Source organism: Lissotriton vulgaris, chromosome 2_1, assembly GCF_964263255.1.
Source record: "Lissotriton vulgaris chromosome 2_1, aLisVul1.2, whole genome shotgun sequence".
NCBI lineage: Eukaryota > Metazoa > Chordata > Amphibia > Caudata > Salamandridae > Lissotriton > Lissotriton vulgaris.
The window spans coordinates 1683858262-1683871651 of NC_141687.1; the positions used below are offsets into that span (position 1 = coordinate 1683858262).

Consider the following 13390-nt stretch of genomic DNA (forward strand, 5'->3'; position numbering starts at 1 on the left):
GAGAATGTCTCACTGATAGATGTTTTCTGCTAGAATCAGAGTTTAGCTGGATTTTTTAATCTTTTTTATGTGAAGAATGTTTTTGCATGAAAAAGTCACAAGGGTCTAGCAACCTACATTCGCAGTTAAAACACAATTTTGCAATGTCTGTATACATTGTAAGACATTTTGCATATCAGAAAATCATCCAAGTTTGTACACCCCTAGTCAGTATGTAGGATTACATGGGGAGCAAGGGATCTGTAGTTCAGCTGTATTTCCACTCGTGTCAGCATACTTCTATTGCAGGTCTTGCTTTAATTTAGGTGTAAAGTAGATGTTGGGGCTGTGGTGTGTAGGTATCAGTGTTGGTTAAATTCTGTGTGAGTTAAGGGTCTCATTTATGGGATTTTGGCGTAGGGCAGTCCACCAAGGCACCTTAATGTAGACGCAAATTTAAAGGATTGAAATGTCATCACTCGCACTGCTTATGTTGGGAATCATCACATTGAACCACATGAAAACATAATCCTTGTGTTTGCCAAATCATTGTACAGTTAGTGGTGAAGGAAATTAAAACTTTTACCAGCAAATCTTTATGAACGTAATAAACTTTGCGACTGAATAGATGCAAAATGTGACACACGGTGGCAAACATTTTATGAGGTAGACTTTTGTGCTGAACACATTTGTTGCAAAAACATTCTCAGCCAAAATGATTGTTTAAATGATTTTGGCATGTTGTACCTTTTAAAACCTTCATATGTATTTATAGAAAGCATTCACAATCTTCTTGAATACGACAAAGCTTGCAAAGAATGGAAATCCTCTATTTGTTTGCAGAGGAAAACCTTTGCAGCTTTACATAGTGTTTTCCAAAGGGTTGGTACTTACCGCCAGAATATGTCCCACCAAAGCAAATGAGCAGTAGTACAATTCCTACGAGTGCCTTCATAACTTTAACCAGACGGTCTTTCGATTCACACCTGTGAACAATCACAGACACCTTCAATCACCAGGGCTGACAGTAAGACACATGTTCTAGCAGCTTTATTAATAAAAATAAGTATTCATTTTCCTGTGTTTAACTTAAAAAAACAAGGACGCCAAACTCATTTACTGGGCCTTTGGACTGTTTGCGCTGATAGATGAAAATACAATATGGCTTCTAAAAGTTGCACTGCGTTCATCATTTCTCTCTCATTCTGTTGTTTTGTTTTTCATAAAATTGACAACATACAATCTTTTTGGTGGTGCTGTTCATTTGCACTGTATCAATCAATGCGCTTCATAGGAAGCCCAGCTGGAGATGCTCTGTATGTTTAAAAAATCAAGGCTGGTGCTGGTTGCTGTCACAACTGTATTGTCAACTAATTTTTAAATGGTTTACTGTTTAGGCATGCAATGCTTTTTATCCTTGCATACACGGTAAAGTGGATACTAATTATTCATAATTTGGTTGATCCCTAGAGTAGGCTGTTTTATGTAACACAATTTCTGTGGTTTGTTTGAACGTGTAACTTTTGAAGTTCAGCCCTGTGTTACCACCTCACTCTATGTAGAGAACATCATTTTTTATTCTTCAGCACACATAAAAAGTTCCTGATTTAGGATGCGTGCTAGGACTTTTGCCCACTTTCATCAACGCACCGGACTGTCATTTTGGCTCCATACTTAGAAGATTTCTGGGGGTCAACTTTATGAATTATTCAGTTGCCTGCCTATCTTTATTTGATGTTTTGAATTGTAATTATGGTTTTAGTTAAATATATTGTCCTACAAAGTTCTCTTTATTTGTCCTTGGGAGATGTGAATAAGACCTCTGTCACAATGTGCCATTTGATTTGGCTTGATTAAACTAATAGGTGAATTTGAACTAACATCCAGGTGTGCCGCCTGTTTAGTTTTGAAAATAAATCATTCCCACCCACACAACCCCCACACATACAGATACATGATCACACACAAGCACACACACATAAAGACACACACACTATAGTTAGGAAAACCTGCGTTATTCTTTCTATACAAACCAAGCTTAAACTGCACAAACATTAGAAATGCTAAAGTTTTATGGGTGACTGCCAGTAGGAAATATTGATATATGTATTCCACCATCACACATGCAGCTGGTGGAATTGAGCTTTAAGTGAAATTTGGAGCTGCCAGACCCCCCCAAAGGACTGCTCCAAATAAAAATTCATGGACTTCAGTAATCTGACTCATGCGCCAAAATCTTTTGAACATCCAGTGGCAGGTGAAGAGTCCTGGTATGCACAGCCAGAAGTGAGCCAGAGGGTGGCTGTAATTAATTATGATAACAGAGCAGCAACGCAGTGAAGTTTCATGAATACTTACCTATTGGGGTGAGTTTATTGAAGGAACCTAAGTCTTAAGAACAGTATGATGAAAGCTTCATTTGTTTTATACCACTGTGGCAGCTGTGATGTGATAAAAATAGTGAAGACTTTCTTTTATCGTTATGCAATGAACCTACCAAGGAAAACAAGGCTCCATAAATTTAAATGAACCCAGAATGATGTTTTCACTGTTATCATCAGTGATGTCACTGACCATGTCATGAGTGATGTATTTGTGAGGTTTATAAGCAGTGCATTATGATTGAGCACATCATAATTAGCTCAGTTAACTATACCGTCTGAATTTCTATGATTTTGTATAAGTGAAATCAAAGCCTAACCTCACCACAGAGTTCTAATGACCAACTAGAGCACTAACATTTTGTATGCAAGACAAAAGTGAGGCGCTCCTAAACTCTATTTTGTTGTAATACGAGCTGTTGAATTTAATGCCTTTCCTGAAGGGCGGGTTGAAGTAAATGAGCATTGACATGTTACCAGTGGGTTAAAAAGGTAGTTTGAGATAAGGTTTTTTAGTAATTTGAGACACAAAGTAGAGGTGTTTTAAGGTACAGGCAATGTGGACAATTGACCAGTGCACCCACCTTCCAAGGCCCCCCTGGTAAAGTGAACTTTGTCTCTAACTTCTATCTACTTTAAGTCTATTTCTCTTTCTCAACAATTAACACATAATTCACGATTGCTTGGAATCATTGAGCTTGAATTAGCAGAAAATGAGTGATAAAATGTAAAGTTTATCAGCCCCCAAAATATTTCTTGCTAAGGGCACCCAAAATCCTTAGGATGATGTTGGCATAAAGTATTTTTAAACTGCCTAAAAATAGTTAAATATGATACTTCTATGTAACTAGAGCCTCCCCTTCCCACATCATTACTCAACCTACCAATCTTCCTAGTCACTCTCTTAAATATAAGATAGTAACATTCTGGTATACAACTATATTACAGAGTGCGAAAAGTCATTCTGTAGTTGATTTTTGTCTCTTAATAAGTTTGCCCCATTTGAAGAATGTCAGTGAAACTTTGCAGGCCTGGTGCACTTATTTCATTCTCAGACAAAAGAACGTTTCAAGGCATTTGGTCATGAGGTGCAGAGAAAAATGGGGGGGTCCAAAAATTGTCTTGAAATGTAATGCATTTTCCATAGACTTTTGGTTTTTCACTCCGCACAAAATTGTCAGCTGGTTTTTTAGTAAATATGTCAGCATGACATATTACGGTGCGCAGATGATTCCCTGGGGTAGTGCAAAAAAGTAGAGTAAGCAAATGTTAAGTTATAGTATATTTTAACTTAGTAATATCTGCATAGCGATGACAAAGGATGATCTGGTTGGCTAATTTATCCTTTTCCAAAACATTAAAACAAATGCTGATTTTTCTTCTAGTTTACCTTTGTATTGTGTCACACCGTAAGAATAAGTTCATGAATATTTTTTGTGTTGTACTTTTCTTTATTAACACTTTAATATATTGGTGCTAGGTAAAAAAATCATTTGAACTACATGCTTTTAAAAAAATTGATGGAGTACCGCGGGACAACCTCAAAAGTTTATAGAGTACCGTGGCACCAGAAAAGTATTTTTAAAAAAGAGGCCAGATATTTTCACATTTACTAATAGACAATGCGGCTTTCTCTTAAAAGAGCATTTGATTGCAAGTGCTTAGTTTGGATTTATATATGATTTTGCAGCAATTAGTGGATGTTATTATTAAACACATTAGTGCCATGTAAGGTAAAAGGCAAAAAGAGCATGGGAGCACAGTGCCTCACAACCCAGCATTCCCTTCAAACCAATGCATCAGGGTAAATGCAGTGTATGATAACACTTACTTCAGTGGCCGTATCAGGGGTCAAATTACAATGGTTCGCTTCCTTCCTCCAAAACAGATCCCTAAGAGTCAAAATGAATCAATCTCTGTCTAAGTCCCATGCGATCACGCATGGCATTCCTCAAGGTTCTGCTCTTTCACCCATTCTATTTAACCTATTCCTTGAACCACTGCCTTACCTCCTAAAATCTTCTAATATCCAATATCATATGTATGCTGATGACACTCAGCTGTATCTCAAAATAGCCTCCCGAGAGGACATTATATCCCTCAATTCTACCCTACAAAAGACACATACCTCTGGCTCATGGTTAACCATCTCAAACTCAACGCTGCCTAAATCAAATTTCTTCTCATATTTCCACGGAACTACAGCCCCAAAATTGATCTTTAGTTGAAACATCTTAAAGCCCTCAAATGCTCTCTCCACATCATTGACTCTGCTAGATCATTCCGTATCACATTAGGCAAACAACAAAATATGCAGGATCACATCAGCACAGCCATCAAAGGAAAAGGAGCAATTACCAACTAGGCATTCTGCGGAAACCTAAACTCTATCTACCACAAGAACACCTAAAACAAGTGGTTCAAGTACTAGTATTACCCAGACTGGATTATTGTTGTGCCATACTATGTGGCTTACCTCATTACAAATTGGCCCCTCTAAGAGCATCCCTCAACGCGCCAGCCAGACTTGTCCTTGGATCAAAGAAAACCACAAACACCTCACTGGATCGAAAATCATTAAACTGGCTAACGTATGAGGCAAGAATCCAGCTGAAAATTGCCTGCATGACCCAAAAGACGTTACATCTCAATACCCCCAGTTACCTGGCTCAAAAGCTAGAAAAATGAGGGGGCAGCAGCTCCTCACGAAGTGCACTCACCTTGCCTCTGAAACCCCAACCAACTCACATAAAGATAACAGGTGCCAGAAAATTCTCGGCTATTGTACCCAAGATTTGGAACTCTCAACCACCAGATGTTCACCTAATCTCCTCTAGCTCCTCCTTCAAAAAAGAAGCCAAATCTGTTCTACTGACAAAGTTTTTACCTTAAGACAATATAACGGCCACATTGAAAATGTATAGCCAGCAAACTCCAATCCTTGTTATTCTATTATACTTTATGATTTGTTTGGTTCTCATGCATGTATTTCCTGTTTTTTTCTTTTCCAGACCAAATGTTACACTATTCCCATCATGTTGCCGGTCTGATACCCATTAGGGTCACGTTCCTGCTATACAAAAACTTTATAAATAAATAAATACAAATAAATAAGTAGCACTCTTTAGTTTTTCACTCTTGTTGGTGTAGACATTGATGTGTAACTCTAGACATGTGTTTCTGGACTCACTCCTTCATCAGTAGAGAGCAACTCAAGTCATTTTGGGGGTGTTGGAAATGCTACCCAAAGTCTCTTCCAGGGACTCTGTACCACTCATTGGGAGTTGGTGCATCAACACAAGCTTGTCAGTTCAGTAGCTCATGGAGACTTTTCAAACAGCAGAATAGTGGGAACACACTGCTTTAATCCCATCACAGTTGAACTCTTGAACTGCTGTAGTACAAATCAACTTCAACTAAAACTTGGATATTGAGCTACTTGTTGAATAATTGTATATTATTAGGAAAAAAATACGAGCATTTACTACTGTTTAAGGTAAATACAACTAAAACAGTCATATTGTAAAATAACCAAGCCTGTTATTGCTACAAATAATGTCTGATTTATAGTTTACTTTAGGTATCACTGATATTACTGTTACTTTATTTTATATATTTATATACAGATATACCTACATTTATCACACTGCCTTCAGAATATTACCAGAAAAAATTAAAATTAAAATGTACTCCAAACAAATTGGAGAAAACCTACCCACACCTACAAAAGGAGAAATATGACATTTTAAAATTAAAATTGATAAGGTTGCTAGTACATGCTTACAAACTGAGCGACTACTTTCTTCTGATAATATGGTTATACATCTGGAAAAGCTTCCTACAAATGATAATAGTATGGAAAAAAAACACATGTAGAAACATAAACAGGACAATTTTTTCCATCACTTGTGAATTTGCTCCAAAATAATTCCAGTGCAAGAAATAATACTGCTAAAATTAAACATAAACAATAAGTTCAACATATTGTGGGAAAATCGTTTGCTCTAAAACGGAAATTATTTATGTTTACCATGAATAACATTAAAGCACTCACGTTTAATTTTAACATCTATATTGCATTAGTTCGAAAAAATTAATTGAATCGTTTAAACTTTGAAATATATTTGGAGGCTGTTGAAGACATACGTTCAGTACTGAAGCTTATCATACATACACTGGTTGGGTCCTATCTATAAATAATGAAGGGCATTGCTATGACGTTTTCCATGGCTCTGTGGTATGGTTAGAAAAAGTGAGAAATATAACAGACCATTCAAATACGATTTGGAGGAGAATGCTACTAAGCATCCCGTTTACTAATTGAATTGCACTTCTATATGCAAGAATCAGACAAAATCTGTCAAGAAACAGATTCTCAGTACCTTTAAAAAAAAAATTGCAAGCCAAAATAAAGATTTTGCAAACATTGGGAAAATGCCCATTTACAAATATTACACAGCTACAAGGCCTTTCTCCAGGCTGCCTTCAAAATTAGATGTGTACTTCAACTTTCAATGACATTAAAATGCTTTCCACTCATAATTCAAGTAACTTTTTTTTGAGCCTAGAAAACAATCATATTACAGACAAATCTGCAGACTCTCCAATAACATATAATAAATAAACACTAAGTTTAACAAATTTCATACTCCATTAATATAGCCTTATAGCCCGCCGTAGAGGGCTATAACGGCTATTAAAGGCCCTCTCCAGCGTTAATGGCTCCGAGGCGATGGCGAGGGCCCTTAAACAAGGCAGAGGGACTCTAATAGCGGTATAGCCCATCTACGAAGGGCTATAAGGCTATTAGAACATTCTGTCACTAGAGGACAGAATGTTCTAACAAAAAAACAAAGCCTTTTGGAAGCGTGAGGGGATTGGATTCCCCTCAGGTTCCCTGAAGCCTTTGTTCACAGCCAGAGCTGTGAACAAAGAAACATTGGAATGTTGGAGCTCCAGGCTTATACCAGCCATTATCAGCCCAGAGCACTACATTGTTTTCAATGGAGCTCCCAACATTCCAATGTTCTAATTCATGATAAATATGATATACAAAATATACCAAGAGACAAAGAAGATAAACCCTATTGCATATTGGGCCTCAGACTTAATATATACAGTAAAAGAAGATGTAAATTCATGCCCATTTTACATGATGCACAATACCAACATTCTAAATAAGTATGGGCGAATTTTGCGAATCTCGCGTTTGCGAATTGTGCGGATTTGCGAACTCGCAATCCGCAAAATCCGCGAATTCCCGCAAATTTGCAGATTTTTTTTTTATGTTCGCACGGGTTTCTGCAAGTTTGCGAGGGTTTTGTACAATTTCGCAAATTGCGAAATTGTACAAAACGCGTGCAAACTTGCAGAAACCCGTGCAAACACAATGTGCCCAGTAGGGTATGTGCCTCTTGTGTGAATAAAAGGTCAGAGAAAGATCAGTTCAGCAGATGAAGAGAAAGAAGCTCCTGGTCACAGGAACAGCACGGGTATTGCGCTCGTGAAAGTCAAGGATGTAAAGCCTATCCAGCATCACAGCTGATTTTCCACGGTAGATTTGGGAAGAAGGCACACCTGTCCAGCCTCGACGACGCTCACAATTGTTTTTGGGCTAATGAATGAGTCACTGAATTTGAGCATCAACTAGTTCGAGCGACCATGTGTGTGTTACTATGCAATCGCCCGAAGAGTGCAGGGGTCCCTTGAGTGAGCTGCAGACCTGTGCCCAGCCATGCAACTATTTTACAATGGCGCCAGCAAGCTGCCAGCGCCGTTGTAAAATAGTTACAAAGTTAGCTTGCACAGGAAGCACTTAGATAAAATAAAGCAGCACCTGCTTCGTTTTATCTAGTGGTTCCTGTGCAAGCTAACTTTGTAACTATTTTACAACGGCGCTGGCAGCTTGCTGGCGCCATTGTAAAATAGTTGCATGAGTGGGGGTTAAACTTTTGAACCCGTTACGTTCGCGGATTTTTTTTTGCGGATTTTGCGGGAAATCCGCAAAATTCGCGGATTGCGGATTTCCCAAAAATCCGCAAAATCCGCGAGCGTAACGGATTTCCCGCTCACACTTAATTCTAAACATCAAATCTGTGATAGCATATGACCCCAAGCGTGATAACCTGTATGATTACAGTCTTTGCCTGGAAATTCCCCATAGATAAGTCACATAGCATTATTTATGTGTGTATTTGCAACATAGCCCTTCCATGTCATCCTAAATCTCTGCACCGCCCCTATCCTCTTCGTGTAGGCCTCCTCAAATTTGCAAGTCCTCTTCAACTTGTGTAGCCACTGGGCCATTGTAGGTATTTGCTGAGATCTCCAATTCTGTAAAATTAAAGATCTGGCTTCTGCTATGGCTAGGGAAACAAAAAATTACTCGTATAATGGAAAGGGAAGACCACTCGGTCCCCCCGAACGTATGGATGGGTGCCCCGATCCCCCGGGAAACCATTGTTGACGGGGGGCCTGTCCCGGCTGGTATGCCCGAAGCGGCGTAGCCGGAGCACGCCCCTCCCGCCCAGAAGAGGTTGTCCTAAACACCCGCCCGGAAGTCCGCACATGGATGGGCGTACCTGAGGCGGGCCCCCGCCCTCCCGCAGATGGATAAATAGAGCGGGAATCCAACGAAGCTTCCTCTTGTTCCAGTGCTCTGAAGGCTGCACCACTCGTCGCTCGTGAGCCCTCGAGGGAACAAGCTGCAAGTTTTGAGAACTTGTAATCTTTGTTATTTCTCTTTCAGTGTCAGGCGTGTGGAAGATCGAGTCACCCTTGCGGATCAAGTCGGACGGAGTCATGCCTGGCAAGAAAGCGGGAAAGAGCTCCGAGATGGAGAGGATGCTACGCACCTTGGTGAACTAAGTAGCGGTGATGGACCGAAAGATGGGTAAAGTGGATCAGCTCGGTCGTGGCTTAGCGGCCATCAAGAAACAGATGGCGGCCCAGAATGCCCCCTCGGGGCGGCCTAAAAGAGTCATAGGACCGGCCTTGCCGAATGTCGCCACAGGGGGTAAGGGTGAGAGGAAGAAGGGGAGGGCAGGTTCCAGTGAGGTCCCAGTCCCAGAGGTAACTCCATCAAGCCCAGGTGCAGACATCCCCGTCGCGCCGGTAGATAGCTCGGTACCAGGACCGGAAGGGGGTTTGCCAATTCCCGTAGTGATCACGCCAATTGGGGATGACCAAATGCCCCCTGAACTGGCACTTCAGTTAGCGGCAGTATTGCCATGGCTAAAGAAAGGAGCAGGGGGATCAGTGGCTGTGGGTGACCCGGCTGAAGAAGCCAGATTAATTATTGAGCAGTTGCGGCAGTCAAGGGATGCCGGGACGGCGAATGTACCTTCTATTCCCCCGCAGGTAGCGATGGGGGTCACGACGGATGGTCGAGCGAAGACAACGGACACGGCGGGGAAAACGGCTGAAGCCGGTAAGAGAGCGTTGCCATTGGTGGGGGAGGGTCCAGTACCTTCAAGGCGGGAGAGTTTATCGCAGCACATTCCCATGGCTACGAAAGAGATGGTATGGGGAGATAAGTACATTAACATGTTTTCAATTTTGACTGACCATCGTGAGGTAGAATATGCAAAGACCAAGAAAGATTTGTGGCACCCCAGCATATGGCGGGCCAAGATGGCGGAATTCAGGGTCGATGAAACCATGGTGAACTGGGTCAGGGCCTTTTCTATTTTTACGGCAATTATTGGGGAGCGTAAACCAGAAGTGTTGACTGACTTAGCATGTTATCAGAACAGGATCATGAATTTCCATGCAATGTACGGGGGAAATGAATGGAAGGGTTAAAATGTTACCTTTGGAGTTTAACGAGGCCTTGACATGGGATTGTCTGGACACAGTGTCATGGCATGCTCAGCTCTTGCCGGGACCGGCGGGTACGTCGGTACCAAGCACGAGTGGCTCTGGGACATTCCATCCGAAGCCGTCACTGCCCTTTCGGGCGAACGCCGGGGGGGATCCACATCCCAGGTCCAGCGGGAATGGAGGCAAGCGGGGGGTTTGTTGGGGATTCAACAAAGGAACCTGTACCAGGCCTCAAGGAACGTGTAAGTTCCGGCATGTTTGTTCGGGCTGTGGGAATTCCTCACACCCGGAAGCCAGTTGCCGATCTAAGACCAATGGTGGGGGAGGAAGGGGGGGATCCAAGCAGGATTGATGTGGTGCCTTGGAAGCAAACATCTTCGCCCATTGATATCTTGGCTTTGACCCCCTGGCTGAACAGATACCCAGATGATGTGTCCGCCGGGATTTTGAGGAATGGCTTTCGGTATGGCTTCCACAAGAGGAGCCCCTCTTGTAAAAACCAACTGTCTATTCAGCACAACCCGGCGGTGGCCGCCAGAAAGATATCGAAAGAAGTCCGCTTGGGGCGAGTAGCAGGGCCATTTGACTGACCGCCAGTTGCGGAATTTGTGTGCTCTCCTTTGGGAGTGGTTCCGAAGAAAGACCGGGGGAGTATAGACTCATCCACAATCTATCGGCCCCTAGGGGGGCCTCGGTAAATGAGGCTATTGACCCCGAAGTATGCTCAGTGAGATATGCATCGTTCGATGACGCAGTCGTTCTGTTGAATCGCCTGGGCCCCGGTGCATTGTTAGCAAAATCAGACATTGAATCTGCATTCAGGTTACTCCCGGTACACCCTCAGGACCAGCGCCTGCTGGGATTCACGTTTCAAGGGAAATATTACATGGATAAATGTATGCCCATGGGTTGTTCAATTTCATGTGCCTATTTTGAAATGTTTAGCTCCTTTTTGGAATGGGCGTTCACCGAGGCCACAGGGCATAGACAGGTGATGCACTATTTGGATGATTTCCTCTTCCTAGGTCCGGTGGGCACTGGGGACTGTGCACAAGCGCTGCAGGACTTCTGCACACTCATGCGGGAGCTTGGGGTCCCATTGGCGCCAGGTAAGACGGTGAGGCCATCTACCTCACTGGAGTTTCTGGGGATTGAGCTAGACTCAGTGGAGGGGTGTTTCCGTCTGCCAGTGGAGAAGGTGGCCAAGTTCAGGGCTTCCTTGGTACAATGTCTCCGTAAAGAGAAGGTGACCCTACACCAGTTGCAACAGACAGTGGGTCAGCTTAATTTTGCCTTAAGAGTGATGCCGATGGCTCGCCCTTTCTCACGTTCCATAGCACAGGCTATGGTGGGCCTTAAGGAAGGACACCACAGCACTAGACTGTCGGCAGAGGTTCGCAAGGACATGCGCATTTGGTTGGCATTCCTGGCGGATTTCAACGGTCGAGTGGTGTGTAACAAATCCCCAGCCTTGTCGGACGAACTGGGATTGTAGACCGACTCGGCGGGGAGCGTGGGATTTGGCGCGATCTTTGGAAACCGATGGTCGGCACAAACATGGCCGGCGTGGTGGCACTCAAGTGGCCGAACAGGTAATATTGGATTCTTGGAGCTATTTCCCATTTGGGTGGCTCTGATGGCATGGCCAGAGGACTTTAGGGACCGCTCAGTGGTGTTTTGGTCAGACAACATGACAGTGGTCGAGTGCATTAATCACCAGGCTGCACGCTGCAAGTGGATCTTAAGACTGTTGAAGGAAATTGTATTGCGATGCATGAGATTGAATGTACAATTCAGGGCAAGGCATGTACCGGGTGTACTGAATAATGCAGCTGATGCACTCTCTCAATCACACATGCAGGCTTTCATGGGTTATCTACCCACAGCGGAACTAGTGGCGGCACCTTTCACCGAAGCACTATGGCAGATCGGTGCCCCGGACTACAAGATCTCGTGGCAGCCAGTTTAGCGCCCAGGATGAGAAAAGCTTATGAAGGAGCGTTCCGTTCATACTGCGCCTTTTTAGGGCCCGTAGGGGGGCATAGCTGGGGGCGGGAAGAGTCCTTCCTCTGGTTTCTGGTGGCACTTCACAAAGAAGGCCGATCGGCGGCAAACGCCAACAGGTATAGGGCTGCCATATCATTCACGGAGCAGCTCTACGGGGTACGGGACCCAACGGGTTCATTCTTAGTCAGGAAGGCGCTCCGGGGCTGGCAGCGCCTGGAGGGTCGCAGACAGGATAAAAGGCACCCGATTGGGTTAGACAGGTTGTCCTTACTACTGGCGAAACTGGATGAGCCGAGCGGCTTTCGCATTGGCATTTCATCGGGCTATGCGGGTAAGTGAACTTGTGGCGAAGAATAAGAAGGCTATGGGGGAGGTCTATGCAGGGATCACGTCCAAATAAGGGGCAATTCTCTGCTGATCTCGATAGCCAGGTCTAAGACAGACCAGGAGGCTTTAGGGAGTAGTGTGGTGCTCCAGCAGCCCAGGGGAACCCCAGTTGTCTGGTAAGATATTTGGAGGCCTACATGGCACAGAGGTTGACAACTTGGGGGGGGGGCCTGCTTAGACACAAGGATGGCACCCCGCTGACAAGATTTCAATTTCGGAGGGTGCTGGCAATTACGATTGCAGTGGCGGGCTTGAACCCGTGTGATTTTGGGACCCACTCATTCAGAATAGGGGCGCTACGGAGGCTACGGCTCGGGGTTTGTGTCCGGAGGAAGTGAAACGGTTGGGCCGTTGGTCCTCGAACTGTTTCAAGAGGTATGTGTGACTGCACATGTTGTAAAAGACTGATGAAATGCACTCACGCTTGTTGTCTTTTGTTTGGATTACAGTTTCGCAAGCCTGTGACGCGGGGCGAAAATTGGGATTGGCCCAACACCAGAGGACCAGCGGGAAAGGATCACCGACTGGAGATCAAGTGGTATGGGTCGTGGGCCACTCATACGTGAGGCGTGCTGGGGACATATTCAAGGCAGGTGACGCGACTCACGCATCTGAGGAATATGGGTTCATAGTGACCTTCCATGGGAAGGGATGCCTCTGTTTTGACCAATTTTAAACCTTTGTGGAGGAACTCTTAGGGCGGCACAGGTCACCTCCATCTGTAATCATAGTGCATCTGGGAGGCAATGACTTGGTAAGACTGGGAAACGGGTGTTAGTAGAGCACATATTGTCAGCAGTCAGCTGGTTGGCTAA

At 43.7% G+C, this 13390-nt stretch overlaps 1 protein-coding gene across 1 annotated transcript in view; it reads right to left on the reverse strand.

Moving 5' to 3' along the window:
* LOC147733093 (uromodulin-like) overlaps positions 1-13390 on the reverse strand; it is a 241770-nt gene that overhangs the window by 172891 nt on the left and 55489 nt on the right. The window contains exon 2 of the mRNA XM_086957640.1: positions 874-965. Within this exon, the coding sequence (XP_086813766.1) occupies positions 874-934 (61 nt within the window). The 5' untranslated portion in view covers positions 935-965. The remainder of the gene's footprint in view (positions 1-873; positions 966-13390) is intronic.